The sequence below is a fragment of the Pan troglodytes genome, chromosome 2 (assembly GCF_028858775.2).
Source record: "Pan troglodytes isolate AG18354 chromosome 2, NHGRI_mPanTro3-v2.0_pri, whole genome shotgun sequence".
In the NCBI taxonomy this organism is placed as follows: Eukaryota; Metazoa; Chordata; class Mammalia; order Primates; family Hominidae; genus Pan; species Pan troglodytes.
The window spans coordinates 128,704,652-128,726,702 of NC_086015.1; the positions used below are offsets into that span (position 1 = coordinate 128,704,652).

General features: G+C 43.1%; 1 protein-coding gene and 1 non-coding gene across 3 annotated transcripts in view; one reads left to right on the top strand and one right to left on the bottom strand.

The window, feature by feature from the left end:
* Positions 1 to 19,293: 19,293 nt before the first annotated feature.
* On the top strand, positions 19,294 to 19,396 carry LOC112208851 (small nucleolar RNA U13). The gene has a single exon (XR_002943403.1). It is a non-coding gene; the product is annotated as a small nucleolar RNA U13 (small nucleolar RNA).
* A 495-nt stretch (positions 19,397 to 19,891) lies between these two features.
* SNX4 (sorting nexin 4) overlaps positions 19,892 to 22,051 on the bottom strand; it is a 73,791-nt gene continuing 71,631 nt past the window's right edge. For both annotated transcript variants that reach the window (XM_001169563.7, XM_054680938.2), the window contains one exon: positions 19,892 to 21,070. In XM_001169563.7, coding sequence (XP_001169563.2) covers positions 21,023 to 21,070 — 48 coding nt within the window. In that variant the 3' untranslated portion in view covers positions 19,892 to 21,022. The remainder of the gene's footprint in view (positions 21,071 to 22,051) is intronic.

Here is a 22,051-nt window from a genome sequence, read left to right on the forward strand (position 1 = left end):
AGATGTCATGAGAACTCACTCATTATGATGAAAACAGCAAGGGGAAGTCTGCCCCCATGATCCAACCACCTCCCGCCAGGTCCCTCCTCCAATGTTGGGGATTACAATTCGAACATGATATTTAGACAGGGACACAAATCCAAACCATATTAGCTATGGTTACACACCAGATTTTTTTTTTTTTTTTTTTTTGAGACAGAGTCTCACTCTGTCACCCGGACTGGAGTGCAATGGTGTGATCTAAGCTCACTGTAACCTTTGCCTGCCCGGTTCAAACAATCCTTGTGCCTCAGGCTCCCGAGTAGCTGGGACTACAGGCACGTGCCACCATGCCTGGCTAATTTTTGTATTTTTCGTAGAGATGGGGTTTCACCATGTTGGCCAGGCTGATCTCAAACTCCTTGGCCTCAAGAGATCTGCCTGTCTTGGCCTCCCAAAGTGCTGGGATTACAGGCGTGAGCCACCATGTGGCCAGACTTTAAATTCTCTTGTGTGTACCCCCCTGAACTTAAAAGTTAAAAAAATTATCTTGTGAAAGTTCTGCTAAATAATAGAATTGCTCCAGATTACCTACTAGCCAAACAGAGTAGCATCTGTGCCATTACTGGCATTTCTTGTTGCCCATGGAGAAATAAATCAGGTATTACAGAGATTTAGTTGTAGGGGATTAATGAATTAAAGTGAGTAGACTCTTTATCTAGCTCATTCTTTGATCTATTTGATTTTAATTGGTTTGGTTCATGGGAACATTGGCTAGGGAGCATACTCTAAACTCTTGGTATTATCCTCCTGACGGTGATAATAGTAGTTTCCCTGATGTGTTGTATTCTCTCAAAAGTTTTAAATGTTTGCATGCAGCCATCTGTAGAACGTCGAGTGGTCTCTTTTCAACTGGAATGACAAGAGCTGAAATAACTGTGTGACCATGAGGGCACTGTAACCTACGAATGACATGCTGAGACCAGAAACCCAGAATGACTGGTCACAGAGTGGTGCTAAGGCCCTGAGTTTTGGTCACACTCTCACCTAAGTGAGAACCTGACCAAAAGCAGGGAAATTTTAAACAAAATTATGGGAGGCCATTGTTTTGGACTAAGCTCATGCACTGGGCCCCATCAGACCAGATCAAACCAAAATGGAGTTATTCATGCTAAATGTGACATAATCAAACTAAGACTTTAAGGAAACATGATAGATCCTAGAACAGACCAGATTTTGTTTTTCTCCCATAAACAGGACATTCCAGCACAAGGAGGTATCCTCTACTCTAAGTCTTACAAAAAAGCCTGAAGTCCTTGTTCCCACCTTGTAAAACCCACTGTTCTACTAATTCCCAGTAGGTTTCAAAACCAAGTAAGTACAGTTACAATAGTGATAGTGACATCAATGACTTAAGTTTTGGCCATCCTCTCCCGGTTGAAAGGATGACCAAAAGGGAAGATTTGTTCAATCAAGTTTAGCCTCAAATTGCCTCGTTACATATTTTAAGTTCAGCCTAAAGGTTTCTCTGGACATAGTGAACTATAATCTAAATGAAGGTGTAAGCAGACTGTATTCTACTCTTGTGCCGATCACCAAATTTTGACCAATCAAATCAAAGGGGGCCAACTGTTCAAACCATGTTCAAATAAGGCAAATGCCAAGCTGTAACCAATCCAGCTATTTCTGTACCTCGCATCTATTTTCTGCATGTAACTTTCCTTTTTCTGTCCAGAAATCTTCTTCCACCACGTGGTTGCACTGGAGTCTCTCTGAGCCTACTCTGGCTCAGGGGACTGCCTGATTTGTAAATCATTCTTTGCTCAATTACATTCTGTTAAATTTAATTTGGCTAAGGATTTTCTTTTAACACTTTGTTCCAATGAAATGAAATGAAATCTGAGACGATCCTAAGATACCAGCAAGCTTCTGGCTGTCCTACAAAGCTTAAGTCAGCTCATCTGTCTGTCATACTCTGGAGAAGGGAATCAGGCCCCAGGCTCCTGTGCACCCCCTCAACACCTGAGGCCTCCTGGTGTGATCGTGTGATCACTGTTTCCAAAGAGAGCCACCATCAGTTCTTCCCTCTGTTACATGTATGGCACCCAGCTATCCAGAAGTGGAGTCTATAACACCCCTCCTTGAATCTGAGCTAGCCCGTGGCTGCTTAACCAACAGCATGTGGTGGAAGTGAGTCTGCACCACTTCTAGCCTTTAAGAGTGTTGACCTAAAGGAAGAGGCTGATGCACAAAATATGATTTTTTATTTTATTTGAGCTAAGATGAGAACCTCGAAGACTCAGTCCCAAGAAACCATGGAGCTGAGCTCTGTTCAACCTTTGTTACAAGCAGGCTTTTAAAGGCAAAAAAAGGTGACAAGGAGTGGGCTGATACAAAGCTTCTTGTCAGGAATTCTCATTGGTTTACAGAAATAAGATTGATTGGTGTTTGGACATACATTGTTGAGCCATAGAGTATGAGTGATGGTGTCCAGTGTGCCACATTGTTAGATTAATTTATAGCTACTTTTAGGCCAGGCAGGGTGGCTCACGCCTGTAATCCCAGCTCTTTGGGAAGCCGAGGTGGGTGGATCACCTGAAGTCAGGAGTTCAAGACCTGCCTGGCCAACATGGCAAAACCCCATCTCTACTAAAAATACAAAAATTAGCCAGGCGTGGTGGCACATGCCTATGATCCCAGCTAGTCAGGAGGCTGAGGCAGGAGAATCGTTCGAACCTGGGAGACAGAGGTTGCAGTGAGCCAAGGTCGTGCGACTGCACTCCAGCCTGGGCAACAGAGTGGGACTCCCTCTCAAAAAAAAAAAAGAAAAAAGAAAAAAAAAGATAAAGAAGTTTATAACTACTTTTGGTGACAGGCAGTTTAGAGCCCACACTACAAGCAGCTTAGCTCAAGGGGGATGTGGGACACAACGGCTGCCTCATTCCTATGCCTCTCTGGGCCTGACAGTTTAGAGGAGATTCACATTCCCCAGATTAAAAGTTTGTTTTCATTCTCAGGAGGGTTGGCAGCTTCTCACTCCTCCCAGTTGGAAGCCAGCCTCCATGTTGTGAGGAAGCCCAGGCAGCCACATGTGGAAGGGCCAAGCCCCTCAGCCAACAATCCCAGCCAACCTTCCAGCCATCAGCCAGCACCAAATGTGAGGTAGCCATTGTGGAGCCCACACCATGTGGAGCAGAGACAAATTGTCCCCACTGAACCCAATTGTAAAATTGTGAGCAAATCAATAATTGTTGGTTTTTTTTTTTTTTTTCTTTTTTTGAGATGGAGCCTTCCTCTGTTGCCCAGGCTGGAGTGCAGTGGCGTAATCTTGGCTCCCTGCAACCTTTGCCTCCTGGGTTCCAGTGATTCTTGTGCCTCAGCCTCCCAAGTAGCTGGGACTACAGGGGTGTGCCACCATGCCTGGCTAATTTTTGTATCTTTAGTAGAGATGGGGTTTCACCATGTTGGTCAGGCTAGTCTAGAACTCTTGACCTCAGGTGATCTTCCCGCTGCCTCGGCCTCCCAAAGTGCTGGGATTACATGCGTGAGCCACTGCACCTGGCCAATAATTATTGTTTTAAGGCACTAATTTTTGTAGTTGTGTGTGTGTGTGTGTTTGCAGCAACAGGTAACTGAAACACTTGGTAAGCTCTGCAAGTAGCCCCATATGAGAAATAAAATTCCAAGCCCCCCCAACTGAATGAACCATCTCTTGGCCAAGGGAACCCCAGAGAAACTTTGGAATCTGAGTTGCCTGCTCTGGCAGGATGGGAGGTTGAACACGCCTTGTTATATCCACTTCCCCACTAACTGCCTAATGGTTTTCTTCCCTAAGGGCTAAACTGAAGCCAGCCCTTTCAAAAGATTCCATCAATTTTTTTCTGGTTTTTCTAGAGGAAAGAAAAAAAAAAGGCTCCTCTACTGATATTAACCAACCGCCTGACACTGCCCCTCCTTTTCTGTTTAATAAGGGACCCCCAAGCTCGCCAGTCTACAGAGGACACGCACAGAGGGTTTTTGTGTCCTCTGCTTCACATTTTGATATCAGAGGACCGTAAACTCCACCCTCAGGTCATGCTAAGGCTGACATTTTTTGTACAAGGGACGCATGAAGGGGCATGAAGCTCAATTGAACATGCATACACTTCTCCTTTCATAAATATTCATGACTCCTCCTATAGCTTATTGAATATGTAGATTTGGCCACCTTGGTCAGCATAAATCCCTGTCTTATTCTTCCCACCCTCAAAGTGTCTGTTTCCAGCTTCTGGTTGGAGGCTACACTTCCCGGCCTGTCAACATGGCCACCCTGCAGGCTGCAACACTTTATGAGAAATGAAATTCTCCTTTCCAAATGTATGAATCTCCATTTTTCAGTTGACACTTGGAAGCCTTTCCCACTAGGTTTTAGGCACAGTAGATAGCACCTCCCTTCCTTCCCACTAGGGGGAACGGGGGATTCAGCATGGCCACAGATCTCTCCAAGGAAATCTCTTTGCAAGGCATTCTCCCTCTCCACAGTCTACTGCCTTTTTATATCCCCGATATGCCTGCAAAGTACAAAAGATGTGGAACTGGTTCTTTAAATTTTCTTTTTAAAATTTAAGGTGTATTGGCTGGGCATGGTGGCTCACGCCTGTAATCCCAGCACTTTGGGAGGTCAAGGCGGGAGGATCACTTGAGCCCGGGAGTTTTAGACCAGACTGGGCAACATAGCAAGACCTCATCTCAGTTATTAAAAAAAAAATGTAGGAGGTATGGGAACTCTGTTTCATGATCACTTAGATGTCAAATATCTTTCACATTAGTCCTCAGTTAAATCTGAAGTCCCAAGAACCTCACATTCAGATCGCGTGACACTGAGTCCAGGATTGGTAGACTTCAGGCATATTGCACAGAGCAATAATTTTTCAAAATTTTTTTCAATACTGAAAAATCCTGGCAGAATTTTATTTGAAGGCTTAAACTAGCTAGAGGCTATGCCCCAGTTGAAGAGACCTGGGGACTGTTTCCTGCCTCCCATAGTGACCCCTAAAATGACATAAATGCCCTGGGTTCTGCAGAACACGATTTGACCACCACCAGTGTAAGGCAAAGAACCTGGCTTTGGAGCAGGTGAGCCACTCTGAACCTCTGTGTCTTCATCTGTAAAATGTGGAGGACGATAATAAATAATTATACCTACTTCACAGATTGTTATAGGAGAGTTCAATGAAATGAAGAGCGTGAGTGAATCTGTGCTGAGCTGGTATTCCACAAATGTTTGCTCTCGCTCTCCTTTCATTTTGACTCATGTTTCAAGTCAACAGCAACACTGACTTTCCTGCTTGGGCTTGGTGGACAGCCTGCACTGTATCCCTAGGCCTCTGTAGAATGTCATTAGGTCAGACAACTTGAAGCTTCTCTTCTGGAGAGGCCTCAGACCATCCCACCTACCATAGGAATCTGAAACCAGATTCCCAGTAAGAAAAGGGTTGCCAAACCCTCACACCTCCTTGCCCACAGGCTGAAAGGCTAAGGTGGATCAAGATCACAAAAATGCTGGGATGAACCCAGGCCCTTTTGGCAGCCCCACACTACAACCCAGGGAATTCCTCCTGAGAAAGTTATAATACAGGGTGGTCGCAGGAGAGGAGAAAATTCCAGGCAGCAATTTCACATGACTAACCAAAAGGAAACTGTTGAAATAGCTGCAGAAGCTAGGGACTGATAAAACACTGAAAACCAGCATGTGGACCAAGCTGGCTAAGACTGACTGGACCCAACATGGTGCTGGATTTGACCTAGATTTCTCCTAGAACCTCATTATCTGCTCATTAACATACAAATCAGACACCCACCAGTGCCATGACAGTTCCCAGAACACCCATATTTAGTATAAAAATGGGTGGCACCACAGTTTCAAAAAATCTCCACCTTTTTCCAGGAATTTTCATGAATATTCCACCGCTTGGTTAAAGAAACCCATAAAGGTAGAAATCCCAAACCTCCTAGTGTGACCCTTTTGAGTCTGCCCACAATCCCCTTTCTTGAGTGTGTACCTTCACTTTGCAATATATCTCTGTATTTTCACTATTTTCTGACTCATCCTTGAATTTCTTCTCGTGATGGTATCAACAGCCCAGACACTAGCTGGGGGCGAGATCCCACCAGTATTTGGGAGACTCCCCCAGCCCACTGGTTATTGCTCCCTTGCAATCACTGTGGAATAATGCTAAATGCTGTACGTTCACTATTTTATTTAACCCCAAAACAACTCCCGGGGGGTTGTTACTGTCGTAGATCAGTGACTATCTGGGCTGGCAGTGCGGGCAGTAAGAAGAATTTAACAAGTCAGTTGTAGGTAAAGAAAGGCAGATTTATTAGAGAAAGTATGAAAATACGTTGCAAGAAAGCAATGGGCAAGTTAGCAAGAGAGGAACTGACTGCAAGGAGATAAAGGCTTGCAGCAGACTTTATAGGATGGTGCTTGTGCTGTGTGCTGAAGAGGGCTGTGCAGTGCTGATAACACCAACGTTGCAGTGAGCTAACTTGCAGGTGTCTGGTGATAGTTGGGTGCAGCAAGATTGTGAGTTATCTGCACAGGAGGGCTGTGTGTCCTGGTCCATGAAGAAAGGCAGACTCATAGCTTATCTGCTTTTTCTTTTTGCTTTCCCCTGATCCCGCCAGCCTCATTCCTTTTCCCTAATTAGTGCTTTACAGATACCCCTTTTTACGTTACCCCTTTTTACAAGTTAGAAAACGGAGATTCAGAGAGGATAACTCAGCAATTTCCGAGGTTGGCAGACCATCAGAATAACTGGGGAGCTCTTAAAATGCACATTCCCAGGCCCCGCCTGCAGAACAACAGAACCAGACCTTAGTTCTGTGGGGTCCAAGGTCACACACCTCTCCAGTAGGAAGACAGGGCTGGGACTGGGATGAGACAGGTGAGGCCCTCGCTGTCGGGTGCCCATCTGTCTGTGTGACCCAGAGAGCATGGGCCTCCTTCCAGTCTGCACCCTTGGTCTCACCCAAGACCCACCCAAAGCAAAGCCAGCATTGGGATTACAGATCTGTCTGCAGAAAGTCCACACCCTTAGCCACAAAACTATTATTGTTAATACTACAGCCCCAGGATGCCTTAGGGCAGAGATTCTCAAACTGGAGCCTGCATCCAAATCACCCAGAGTGCTTGTTAAAACACAAAGCGCTGGGCCCCACCCCATTTCTGAGTCAGCAGGTCTGGTTGGGGCTGAGCATTTACCTTTCTAACAAGATCCCAGGTGGAGCAGATTCTGCTGGCCCAGTACCACACTTGGAGTACCACACTTGGAGATTCACCGCCTGAAGGTGGAAGGAGCTGGCACCTCAAGCAACAACTCTCTTCTCTAGATTTCTTCTCTCAGAGTCTATGATGAAATGCTCTGGGCAGCTGGATTGCCTGACCCTGCAACCCCGAGGCACTCCACTTCCAAGTCGTAGTAAATTCCCTCATTGCTCACCTGTATCCAAGCATCTTGATGCAGGTATTCTACGCTGCTCCCCGTTCCAATAAGGAAAGAGTATCCTAAGAAAGGGTCTAAGATTTTCCAGGAGTGAGGGGTCAGGCCTTAGCAAGGTCAGCACTGATAGCATATTGCTCTGTTGGCCCCATCATCTGCATGGGGGCTTCTGGGATGGCGTTGTTGAGTTCATGTTCATCTTTGGGCTTTTTGTAGCCCCACATTTATGCAGCTGTCTGGGAAAAGGAGAACCTGGTCTGAAAGTTGCTAGGTGTGCTCCCTCCGTGAGTGATCACCCTGAGAGCAGTTGCAGACATTTGTGTTAATTAGTTAATTTAATTTTATGTGCACCTAGTTAGTGCTCTAAAAGAGAATCTACAAATTAATGGCAGCTCATGAGCAAATGACTGAAATTCATAGCCCCCGGGCTTTATGGTTTTGGTTTTCGTTTTTAAACAGCCCTACAGCCTGTGGGCCAGCACTGGGTATTTCCTTCTAATCCTCAAAAAAGTATTTCTGATTCATTGAAAACCTAATTGCACAGCTCATAAGGGAAGTTCCTTCTAAAATGAAAACCCAGCATCCCGGGGGCATCGGCCCTTACTCATTTCCACCCGTTACCAATTGCAGACTCACTCAGCTGCCAGCACCACTCTCCTCAACACCCTGATTTTACCCACCTGTCTGACCCCTGACCTCTAACCCCTGACCCATACCTCTTCCTCCCAATGTCCCTATTTGAATCTGGGCCCACTATGGTTGGGGAAAGTGCTTAAAGTTGGTGTCAGGACATGTGGTTTCACCTGCTAACCAGCTGCATGCATTTGGCAAAGTTACCTTTCCTCTCTCAGGCTTCAGTTTTCTCATCTAAATACCTATGAGGGTAACAGGAGGGTGGTTTCTCCTCAGGGAAATGGGAGGCCCTGCTGGGAAGAGGAATCAGGACAGGAAATGAGACAGCCCTTGGGACAGGAGAAGAAGGACCCGCTCTGGGGCTTTGGGAATTGGACTTGGAGGTGCTGGGAGGGCAGGAACCAGCTCTGGCCTGGGGTGAGCTGGTCCTGTTTAGTTAGAAGGGAGACTTGTGGCATCACTGAGTGGCCATTTTGGTTTTTGCTGGCAACTGCAGTGAGGGACAGCCTCTCACTTCAAGGTGATGCCAAGAGTTCTTGGAGCTCCTTCTCCTGAATCATGGGGAGAACTGGCTCAAGCTGGTTGGGGCCTGGCTTGTGACCCATTGTGTGTACATGAGTTCAAAGAGCTCAGTCTCCAAAACTTTGTGGCCATGGAGCCCAGGCTAGGTCTAGGCTAACTATAACCGTGCAGAGGAGTCCTTGTCCCCATTTTGAGCCCTGAGAAACCACTGTGGCATGAGAGGCAGGTCTCAGTAGCCTGGAAGCTTCCTGCGGAGACAAGGTCCCTGCCCTCAAGACAGTTCCCAAGTGGACATGGTGCACTATTGGCCAACTGCTTGTTGGCTGCAGCCACGACAAAGAGTGGCCTTTTAGGCCTCTTTGTTTCTTCTCAGGGAGGTGAAGTAACCATGACTAGGAAGCACCCAGGGTTCCCTAGATTGACTATGGGAGGAGTTCCAGGGAGGACTTTTTTTTTTTTTTTTTTTTAACAGAGACCACTCCTTGTAAAAAGGACATTGTAAATAATTAGTGTGTTGGGAACATGGAGTCACTTCTTTAGACCTTAAAAAATAATTTGTTGTTTTCATTCAAGTGGGTAAAGCAAGCTATTTGGTTATTTAAGAGAACTAGCCTATGATCTTATGGGACCACCAGCAAAAAAATTCCATGATTCTGTGAGATGTCCCAGATCCCTTACTCAATTGAACAATAGCCAACGTTATTTACCTAGCACATACCTACCAGGCACACTTGCCATGCATTTATTGTCATTATTGTATCTAATATAACATTTCTTTTTTTTTTTTTTTTTTTTTTTTTGAGGTAGGGTCTTGCTCTGTCACCCAGGCTAGAGTGCAGTGATGCAATTTTGGCACACTGCAACCTCCACCTCCCAGATTCAAGTGATTCTCCTGCCTCAGCCTCCAGAGTAGCTGGGACTACAGGCATGCGCCACCACGCCCAGCTAATTTTTTGTATTTTTAGTAGAGATGGGGTTTCACCGTGTTGGCCAGGCTGGTCTCGAACTCCTGACCTCAAGTGATCCGCCTGCCTCAGCCTCCCGAAGTGCTGGGATTACAAGTATAAGCCACCACACCTGGCCAATTGTATCTAATATAATAGTTCTGCAAAGTAGGTGCTATCCACACTTTGCCCTGAAGAATCTGAGGCTCAGTAAAGGTAAGTAACTGACAAGTCATGGAACTTGTAAGAGGTGGAGCCAGGAGTCCAACCAGGCCTGAATGTGACTTCAGAATTCCCTGATTTGCAGCCTAGAGCCTCAGTCTTGGCTACTGTTCTAGGACCAGCCCCACCTGGAGGTCCCTAACTCTGGTGCCAGTCAGGAGCTCACCTTTGTGCATGGAGCAGAGGGACCCTCCCTTCAGTGTGAGGACAGGGCACTGGGAGGCAGTCAACTCATGCCTGGGACACTGCTGGGGGAGGGCTAGGGGGAAACACTGGTCCATCCAGGCAGAACCAAAACATGGTAGGATGTTTTAAAAGTCCTTTTCAATTGCTGGGCACGGTGGCTCACATCTGTTATCCCAGCGCTTTGGGAGGCCAGGGGAAGAGGACTGCTTGAATTCGAGACCAGCCTGGGCAATACAGTGAAACCCCATCTCTACAAAAAAATGAACAAAACTAGCCAGGTGTGGTGGTGCGTGCCTGTAGTCCCAGCTACTCAGGAAGCTGAGGCGGAAGGATGGCTTGAGCCCAGGAGGTGGAGGCTGCAGTGAGCTATGATCCTGCCACCACACCCTAGCCTCGGTGATAGAACGAGATGCTGTCTCAAAAAAAGAAAAAAAAAAAGGCCTTTTCATATTCCAATTCCATTGAAATACAATACCCACAACATGGTGAAACAATTTGAATGTATGTTCAAATGGTTTGAAAAAGATGCTGCCCAGCAAGAGTGGAAAATGGACAAGCAAAGCACCAGTGTTTGTACAGACAGGAACGCTAAAAAAAGGAAAGGGGAAGAGTTTAAAAAATAAAACCTTCTTTTTTTTTTCTAAAGTGGAGCAGAAAAATCTCAAAATGTGATTGGGAGATTGAAGAAAAGAAAGAGGCACGTCCTTCCTCCCAGGCTGGAAGATTGAAGGGTGCCTGGATAGATGGTGAATCTGAGATTCTCTCCAGAACCAGGAATGCCCACCTATGCCCCCTAGAAGGGTATATTCGAATCTCCTGGGGACCATTCGCTGCCCACCAACATCCCACTCTCTAAATTTCTTGCCTCAAATTCTGATACGCTTTCCCAGTTGAAGGTCTTCCTATAGCTTTGATTACTGCTAGGAGTGTGCTAGTGCAGAGGGCAGAGGCAGCAAAGAATGGGCAGAAAATCAGGGAGAATTGCCCAAGTGTGGGTGACTTAGAAAAAGAGATTTTCCCCTGAGGAATTATATTGATGAAATCTAGGCTTGAAAGGTCCAAGTTCAAAGGTCTGCTTACTTTATTATCGTTTTACCCAGAGGAATGTGCCTGTTAGGTTAATATTTATTTTATTGAATAATCTAGTTTTAGTTACTGTCAATAAAAGTCAGCGCTACTTTTTATAGGAAAAAAAGGCAGTTTTGTGGCTAATTTCAGATCTCAGAGAGGTTGTTCCTGGGCCCATTGGCTCTACCGCCACCTGGTGGTAGATTCCTGTAGAACAGGGCTGGCCATTTGGGTTCCGGACCAGAACCCAAGTCTGAGAGGTTGGAATCCTGATCTGCTCACCCAGGAGCAGGGTGACCAGTTGGACAGACTTCCTCTCTCCCTGAATTTCAATTCCCATATCTTAAAATAGAGACTATAATATCTACTTTTGGAGTTTGTCGTAACAATCAAATGAGTTAACATATATGTAGTGCCTAGTGCATAGTAAATGTTTAATAAACTATTAACTATTAGCCTCATTGAAAAAGAACTTGATATCCCCATGGGCTTGTTTCCAGTGGTTTGCCATGGAGTTCTGTTCTCACTATTTCCATAACTGACTGGAGCAAAGCTACAGAAGACATGGCCCCTGCATCATGGCCAACACTCTGCTGGTCAGAGGCTGGGAGAGACTTACAGTTTGGAGGGACGGGCCCAATCTAACGGATTAAATTGTAAGAGGAGTAATGCAAGTTCCAAATGACACATAAAGTCTGCCAAGTGCACACATATTGGGTGAGGGACAAAAAAAAAAAAAAAAAGACCAAGTCAAAAACACTGAGGGATTTTGGGAACAGATAGCTCAACAGGAGCCAATTGGGTGACACAGGCACCAAAAATTCTAATTTCATCAACAGCCATGAAGGAACAACATATATGAAAAGTCTTTAAAATGTTCATACAGCCTAACCTTGTAATTCCACTACAAGAAATCTACCCAGAGGAGGAAATCATCAGAAACAATTGCATACAAAGATGCTCACTTCAGTGTGGTTTATAAAAATGAAAAATTAGAAACAATGTCCAATAATAGACAAAAAGTTAAATTGTGGTTTATCCATGCAGCCCTTTAAATTTTTCAAAGGGAAATGCACATGAAATAAGTTGAGGGGGATGGTGAGAATCGGGCTCTCATTACAAATAGAGGACACATTGATAAAAGGCAGAATTAGATAAGATATAACAAAAGCCTATATGCATCTGATAAGATAGCTTCAAAATTTATAATGCAAAAATTGACAACCCTGCAAGGATAAATGGACAAGTTCAACTTTAGGAGACTTTAATACACCTCTCCCAGTAATTTATAGATCAAGTCAACAGTAACAACAACAACAAAAAGTCAGGAGACTGATTTGAGTAATAACTCCGTTTACTGCAATACCTCAGTCTCAGTGAATTGATTTTGTCTGTGCACTTATCAGGCAATTACAATAATTTGTTAGAATGACTCACAAACCCAGGGAATGCTTACTTATTATTCCTGATTTATTACAAAGGAAAATTTAAAGGATGCCAATAAACAGCCAGATGGAAGAGACGTGAGAAATAAAAATAAAATCCTGAGTACCTCCAACAACAACAACGACGACAAAAAATCAGTAAGAAAAAAAGAAGGCGGGCGTGATGGCTCATGCCTGTAATCCCAGCACTTTGGGAGGCTGAGATGGGTGGATCACCTGAGGTCAGGTGTTCAAGACCAGCCTGGCCAACATGGAGAAACCCCATCTCTACTAAAAATGTGAAAAGTAGCTGGTCGTGGTGGCAGGCACCTATAATCCCAGCTACTCAGGAGGCTGAGGCAAGAGAATCGCTTAAACTCTGGAGGCGGAGGTTGCAGTGAGCTGAGATTGCGCTACTGTACTCCAGCCTGGGTGACAGAGTGAGACTCAGTCTCAAAAAATAAAAAAATTTTAAAAAGAAAAGATTTGAACAATAGAATTTAGAAGCTTAATATGAGGGCCCTGCATAGTACACTGCACCCTACAGCTGGAGAATACATGTTCTTTTCAAACACATCTGGGATGTCTGGGCACAGTGGCTCAAACCTGTAATCCCAGCATTTTGTGAGGCTGAGGCGGGCAGATTGTTTGAGCCCAGGAGTTCCATACTAGCCTGAGCAACATAGGGAGACCTCCATCTCTACAAAAAATTAGAAAATGAACCAGGTATGGTGGTGTGAGCCTGTAGTCCTAGCTACAGAGGCTGAGGTGGGAAGATCACTTGAGCCTGGGAGGTCGAGGCTGCAGAGATCCGAGATCACACCACTGCACTCCAGACTGGGCGACTGAGCAAGACCCTGTCTCTAAAACAACAACAAAGACAGATATAGAAGATTTATAAAACTTAACTACACACACACACATAAACGCAAACCAACTATTTCAGTATGTGGGGCTAAATTCTAAGGGGAAGTACAGGGAGTTTTGGGAGTCAGAGGATCAGGGATGATCTCCCAGAGAAGGTTATGACTGGGCTGAGTTTGTGAAGATAAGTTATCCAGCTAAAGGAGGTGGGGCTGGAGGCTGAGCTATCTCAGGCAGGGCATACAGCAGGTCTGAGGGCCCCTAGGCAAACAGAAGTGAGTTTAGGGAACTGCAAATCCCTTCCCAGAATTCATCTCTTGCTTCCAGGCAGGGGCCCTGACATGCATCTGCAGGGGCCCCACTAAAAGCTATCGGTCAGTTTCCATCTCTAACAGGAGATGGGGGTCTTCAGTTACCATCCAGCCAGGGCATGTCCCCCAGAAAGGAACATGAGCTGGGCCCGAAAAGGAGCTGCCCAGAGCTCCAATGTCAGGCAGGATTGGGGAGCTCCCTGCAGGTGGGCAGGATGCAGGACCCTTGAGGCCCCACCACCTCCTAAGGAAGCCCCTCCCCATCCTCTACTACTCCTAAAAAGCCTGGAGGGCCTCCCTGCAGGCTGGCTCAAGCAACATGGACTCCCAGCCCTTGCCCCGCCCAGGCTCACACATAGTTTCTCTGGGGCTCAGGCAATGTTAACACAGCTATCACTGGCTTCCTGCTCACCATGCCAAGCTGTCACACACGTGAGCTCAGGTCTAGGAAAGAACTCTAGAGGGGTTTGCAACACTACCTGTCCAAAGTCTCTGAGTAAGTGAAATGCAGTGTTTAGCCCAAACCTTCATTTTAGCTAAGTGCCTTCCTGTGTCCTCCCCAAGAACCACTCTCAGGGTACCCTCTCACCTGGTGTGGGGCCTCACTTTACCCTCCTTTCAGTCTCTCCTTCCTGACTACTGAGCAGGCAGGGAGATGTGAGAGCCAGAGAGATTTGGGCAAGCCACACAGGCCCATTAGCTCAGCAGCTATGGAGAGAGAAGCCATAAAGAAGGAGTCTTGTCTGGAAAGCAGAAACCTGGACGGACAGGCTGTGTGGCCAGGAGCAAGTCACTTCCCCTCTCTGGTCCTCAGTTTCTTCCTTTTTAAAATAACAGGAAATCATCTCTAAGCTTATTTCTAGCTGAAGATTCTGGGATCTTATTTAAAGAATTGGGTCTATTTCAAAAGTCGACTTAGTTTTTTTGAGGTGGGGGACAGGGTCTCCCTATGTTGCCCTGGTTGGTCTCAAACTCCTGGACTCAAGGGGTCCTCTGCCTCAGCCAGCTTCAGGAAGTTCTTAATTGGAGGATATTGTCCCTTTTTTGTTGCTTTTCTGGGGCTGTTGCAAGGTGGAAAGAAACGGAGGTGGGCATCCTTGAGCCACTGCTGAGCCATGACTAGGAATTAGACTTCGCAAGGGAGCTGCGTGCAGTGGCTCACACCTGTAGTCCCAGCACTTTGGGAGGCTGAGGCAGGAGGATAGCTTGAGCCTAGGAATTCAAGACCAGCCTGGGTAATGTGGCAAGACCCTGTATCTACTAAAAATAAAAAAATTATCTGGGTTTGGTGGTGCGTGCCTGTAGTCCCAGCTCCTAGGGAGGCTGAGGTGGGAGGATCGTTTGAGGCCAGGAGGCAGAGGCTGCAGTGAGCCAAAATTGCACCACTGCACTCCAGCCTGGTGACAGAGGGAGACCCTGTCTCAAAAAACAACCAACCAACCAACCAACCAACCCAAAACGCCCAAATGATGATGCAGTGAGTATCTCAGTGCTCGATTGAGAGCATATCTGTAGGTTAAATTTCATGGGAATTCTTTAAAATAAAGTTTTATGTCTTATTTTAGGGTAAGTAATCTCCCAAATAGCTGAGACTACAGGAGCATACCACCCAGCCTGGCTAATTTTTAAATTTTTTTTATAGAGATGGTGTCCTACTATGTTGCCCAGACTGGTCACAAACTCCTGGGCTCGAGCAATCCTCCTACCTTAGCCTCCCAAAGTGCTGGGATTATAGGCATGAGCCACCATACCTGACCATCATCTGCGATAGCCCCAAACTGGAAATCACTGTCATTTCCATTACTACAAGGCAAATGAAATGAATTATGGTCTGCCAAAAAGAGACTGGGGTATCTGTACTGACCTGGGCCGATCTTCCAGATATGTGAAGTGTGTACTGTATTCCCCCATTTGTGTGTGCTGTTGGGGAAGGTGTACGTGTCAGTATATGATAGGTAATTTCTGGAAGGATGCATAGGAAACTGGTAACAGTGGTTTCCTCTGGGGCAAAAACAGGGGGACTGAGGGGCAGAGAATGAGCAGAAGGACACAACTTTTCACTTGTAGGCCTTTAGCACCATTTGAATTTTTGTTTTTCCATCTCCATATATTAACTTCAAAATTTTTCTTCTGGTAATATAGTGATTGTAACAATTGACTTTAAATGCAAAAACAACCTTGCATTCTGAGATAAACTCTATTGGGTCATAATGTATATTGCTGGATTCAATTAGCTAATAGTTCAGTGATTTTGCATCTATGTTCATGATGTATTTAGGCAGTCACTTTCTTTTCTTGAAATGTCTTTGGCCAGTTTTGGTATTGTGGTGATACTGTCGTCATAAAAAGAGGTGGGAGGGAAGTGTTCCCTTTTTCTTTTATTTTCTGAAAATTTGCATAGAATTGGAGCTTTTTCTTTCTTAAATGTTTGATAGAACTCACGAATAAAGCAATCTGGACCTAGTTTTCTTTGGAGTTTTTTTTTTTTTTTTTTTTTTTGAGATGGGGTCTCACCTTGTTGCCCAGGCTGAACGCAAATTCCTGGGTTCAAGTATCCTCCTGTCTTAGCCTCTCAAGTAGCTGTGCCTGTAGAAAGATTTTTTTTAATAACACATTTCTTTGATATAGGGCTACTCAGGTTTTCTATTTCATCTTGTGTACATTTTAGTAAGTTCTATTTCTCAAGGAATGTGTTGATTTCATCTATTGGTTTAAAGTTGTTCATAGTATTTCCTTATTATCCTTTTTTGTTTTGTTTTGTGTTTTTGTTTTTTTGAGACGGAGTTTTGCTCTTGTTGCCCAGGCTGGAGTGCAATGGCACGATCTCAGCTCACCACAACCTCCGCCTCCTGGGTTCAAGTGATTCTCCTGTCTCAGCCTCCTGAGTAGCTAGGATTACAGGCATGCGCCACCACACCGGGCTGATTTTTGTATTTTCAGTAGAGACAGGGTTTCTCCATGTTCGTCATGCTGGTCTTGAACTCCCGACCTCAGGTGATCTGCCTGCCTGAGCCTCCCAAAGTGCTGGGATTACAGGTGTGAACCACAGGCCCTGGCCCTTATTATCCTTTTAATGTCTGTAAGACCTATAATAATATCTCCTAGTTTGTTACTAATAGGAATAATTTGTTTTATTTTTTTTTCTTACAGTTTTGCTAGGGGTTTATTAATCTCCTCAAAGAATCAACTGTGGCTTTGTTAAATGTATTGTTCATCTGTTTTCAATGTCGTTAATTTTGCTTCTATCTTTAGTATTTCCTTTCTTCTTTGTTTGTCCTGTAGCTACTTTTTTTCAAATATATAGATATTTAAAGCTATTAATATATCATTTAGGAAGCAAGTACAACCTACTAATTTAGCCTTTTATTATTTTATTTCTCTGGGCTACTCAATCTTGAAATACATTTCCAATTCTTTTTTTAGAGAAAACTTTACTTTTTATTTTTTTAAAGGCTACATTGGCAAGAATTTAGAGAAAACTTTCTAGGAGAATCAGGAAATACTACCCATGGTGGGTGGAAGGGAGTATATGTAAAAATCTAGAGAATGATTGTAAGGATAGAAAAAAAACCTAATATTCCTGTTCTTTTTCATTCCATTCCAAGCTGTGTTTATTCTAAAGATACTTGAATTTTAGGAACCCTCAGTTCCTTTTTGAATGCTATGTTGTAATTACCAGTGACTCATTCATCTATACTCAAGTTTTTGGATATAAATGAAGGTTAAATATGACTCCGGTTAATTTAATGCTTTAACTATACCATACCAACTGCATCACTAATACACTGTCAAGATGCAATCTTCCTTTCTAATTACATTAACTTGATGAGTCACCTTTCTTTAGTTATTGCTTATATTACCTTTTAATATTTATCTTTGGTGAACTAATTCTCCCATCTTTTTAATAATTCATTTTAATTTCCGATTTTTAAATACTTAAAAGGGTTATAACAAAGGTTATTTTCTTTATACTTAGTCTGGATAGTACAAAAAAATTTCCATCATAAAATTCTTTTTTTTTTTAAAGGAATGATTGTGCTAGAAAATGAAACAATTTTATTTTATTTTTTTTTTTGAGACAGAGTCTCACTCTGTTGCCCAGGCTGGAATGTAGTGGTACAATCTCGGCTCACTGCAACCTCTGCCTCCCAGGTTCAAGCGATTCCCCTGCCTCAGCTTCCCAAGTAACTGGGATTACAGGTGCCCACCACCACGCCTGGCTAATTTTTGTATTTTTAGGAGAGTATTTGTATTTGTAATTCATGTATTTTCACCATGTTAGCCAGACTGCTCTTGAACTTCTGACCTCAGGTGATCCACCTGCCTTGGCCTCCCAAAATGCTGGGATAACAGGTGTGAGCCACCACACCCAGCAATACAATTTTCAAAAGGAACCCCATCAAGATATTCCTAGTTAAATATACACATAACCAAATGTACATTTGTATATTTTAGAGAAAATAACATAATTTTTGTTATTTTAATTGTAGCAACAGAGTCTAGCTATGTTGACCAGGCTATTCTTCAACTCCTTAAGATGGCCTTAAGTTGCCTCAGCCTTCCAAAGTGCTGGGGTTACAGGCATGTAACTGCACCCAGTCTAGAGTTTTCTTAAATCTTTTTATTTATTTATTTTTGAGACAGGATCTCACTATGTCGCCTGGGCTGGTTTGAGACAGGATCTCGCTATGTTGCCTGGGCTGGAGTGCAGTGGTGTGATTATGACTCACTGTACCCTCAAGCTCCCAGGTTCAAGTGATGCTCCTACCTAAGCCTTCTGAGTAGCTGGGTAGGGATTACATAGGTGTGCACCACCACACTTGACTAATTTTTGTATTTTTTGTAGAGATGGGTTTTCGTCATGTTGCCCAGGCTGGTCTTGAACTGGGCTCAAGCAGTCGAACCACCTCAGCCTTTCAAAGTGCTGGGATTACAGGCATGAGCCATGGAACTTAAATCATTTTTGAAACATAGTTAATAATGGCCTTCTCAAATTAAGTCAGCTAGTAGAAAAAAGTCTAACATTTTACATTGAGTCCAAAGCTAGTTTGGGGGAAAAGGCTTTTGATCTTTAAATGCCAAGGGGAAAGGTATTTTATCTGTCAAGAGATGATACAATTCAGTGGAATAAAATGTGTATCCACACAGATGACTTTTGCTTCTACCAATTTTATCTTTTATAAAACCCTGACATGGCCGGGTACAGGGGCTCCTGCCTATATCTCAGCACTTTGGGAGCCAACGGGGTAGGATCGCTTGAGCCCAGGAGTTTGAGACCAGCCTGGGCAACACAGTGAGACTTCATCTTTACAAGAATAAAATAAAAAAATTAGCCAGGCATGGTGGTGTACCTTTGTAGTCCCAACTACTTGGGAGGCTAAGGTGGGAGGATCACTTGAGCCCCCAGAGGTTGAGGCTGCAGTGAGCCATAATTGTGCCACCATACTCCAGCCTGGGCGACAGAGACCCTGTCTCAAAACAAAACAGGCCGGGTCAGGGTGGCTCACGCCTGTAATCCCAGCACTTTGAGAGGCTGAAGCAGGAGGATTCCTTGAGCTCAGAAGTTCAGACCAGCCTGGGCAACATCAGATCCTGTCTCTATTTTTTTTTTTTTTTAAAGTAAAACAAACAAAAACAAAAACAAGAAAAACTCATGATCCTTTTGTGGTTCATAAGCATGATGATTGGGTATTCACACCCACGTGTGAGATGTGCCTCCCTCAAACCTTGTTACAACTTCAACCATTACCCATCTGACAGTAAAAAAAAAAAAAAAAAAAAAAAAAAAGTAAAATTTTAAAAATCATGTCTTATATTTCAGCATCTTATATTTTTAAAAACCAATATTTTGGTAGATGACAAATTTATACCATTAATGACTTTATTTTTTTTTCTTTCCTCAACTTTTGTTTTAGGTTCAGGGGATACCTGTGTAGGTTTGCTACATGGGTAAATTGTGTGTTGCTGGGGATTCGTGTACAAATGATTTTATCACCCAGGGAGCGAGCATAGTAACCAATAGCTAGTTTTTCGACCCTCGCCTTCCTCCGAATCTGCCCCCTCAAGGAAGCCCTGGTGTCTATTGTTCCCATCTTTGCGTTCATGTGTACTCAATGTTTAGCTCTCACTGATAAGTGAGAACATGTGGCATTAATCACTTTAAAACATAGTATGACAGATATCATTTTCTTACAGAGCATCAGATATTAATATGTATGGATCACTTTGTTAAATTAACAAAAATCATCTGAAAATCAGCACAATATTTCATTTATTTATTGTATAAGTTTGGCAAACAGCACAAAAATCCAGCAACATTTAAAACATATAAAAAAGTCAAATGCTAAACAGGACTAGGGATTTTTTTTTACATCATTAGAAATAACGAGTACACATTTTAAGATTCTGCAAAGCTAGCAAAATGAAGATGCTTGTCTTCTGAACATATACTACAAACACACATACAAAAAAACAATATAATTTATCTTTACAAAAATTACAGCCAAGCAATAGAAAAGAAGGATGTTAATGATGAAGATAGCAACACATATGTTTAGTACATATATCTTACACATTGAAATGCTACATCTTATACCCTGAAATGCCATGTGTAGAGAGCCAAGCAGAGTAAATTTAGGCTCATTACTGAGGTTAAGAATTATTTGAGAAGAATTTAATTCTTATATGTAACATATTCAGTTAAAACTTTCTATATAGGAATTGCTAGAGGATGACAATGTATCCCATTATAGATCTGAGAAGTTGAGTCTTCTTTATTGGCAGTATAAAATTTCTGACCAGTATCAAAATTCTGGTAAAACACAAATTGAAGGCATTTTCTAGTGTATGCAAACGTTACAAGGGGCATCAATGAATGTAGAAGAAAATCGTAGATTTTTCACATCAAGTTTCTGCTGAGCTTTGTCAAACCAAATAGCTCAACTATAAGGCAAGAGAAAACAACTCCCTATAACAGATTAGTGGATCTTACCAAGTAAATATAGGAATTCAATCTTAGGGAAAAATTCCCTACATTAATAGATCTGAAACAGCTGGTCTTGAAACAAACATCTAGAAATTAACGAACATCTTGACATTCAGTCATTGGTTCAGAAGCGTGACAAACAATCTGTTGGTATATATTATTAAATTAACTTTTTGGAATCAGCACCAGTCCCCAAAACCTCAAATTATAATATTTAATCTTCATTAAAATATATCTTTTTTGTGCTACATTAACACGACTACAATCAAGTTAAAGAAAGCTGAATTTACTTAACTTATTGTATATGTTTATGTATACTAGATAGCGACTTAAATTTCTTTTATTTACTTGTGCTTCTGTTTTGGGGCACTTTGATTGAAGAGAAATTCAATTCACAGGATTACATCTTGCTAAAGCATTCCTTAGCATTGGTCCAAACTTGAATTCCCTAAAAATAAAAATAAAAACTTTAAAATGTGAGTTTGGAAGGAATCTGAAAACCCAAGTACTTGGCTTAGTGGTACACTAAGTTTTGCTCTTTGGAATAATTAAGAAGTCGAGAAAATATGACACTATTTTGGGAAGTGGCTAATATAAGCAAATGTCTAATGCTTCTGAAAAGAGAAACAGAATCTCTAATACGAACTTATCTTCAAAATGGAAAAAGAACTCCTACAACTTGTTGGACAACTGAGTTAATTCATTTCATATCACATACTCGAGTAATTTCTATTTGTAAATCAAACAAGTTTTCAGTCTTTTTTTTTTTTTTTGGAGATAGGGTCTCACTCTGTTACCCAGGCTGGAGTATAATCCACCTGGAGGTGCACGCCACCACACCTGGCTTATTTTTTGTATTTTTTTTTTTTGTAGAAATGGAATCTCACTATGTTACCCAGGCTGGTCTGGAATTCCTGGGCTCAAGCGATCTGCTTGCCTCTGCCTCCCAAAGTGCTGGCATCACAGGTGTGAGCCACAGTGCCCGGCTCGGTTTTTTCAATGTAATATTTGAAACAAAAAACTTCATTAGTCTAACAAATATAAATTGAGTTATTAAATTATCACTCTAATAACTAAAGTTTTGATAAAAACTAATTATGTACTAAATTACTGAATCCCTCTTAGTACCTGAAGTTACTTAGCACAGTTATAGATGGCCTAATATGCATAAGCAAAAATACATGTTTATAGAGATGTAACAGTAAAACTTAAGGGTTTTTTTCCTTTTTTTTGAGACAGAGTCTTGCTCTGTCGCCCAGGCTGGAGTGCAGTGGCGCGATCTCGGCTCACTGCAAGCTCCACCTCCCGGGTTCACACCATTCTCCCACCTCAGCCTCCCAAGTAGCTGGGACTACAGGCGCCCGCCACCATGCCCAGCTAATTTTTTGTATTTTTAGTAGAGACGAGGTTTCACCGTGTGTTAGGCAGG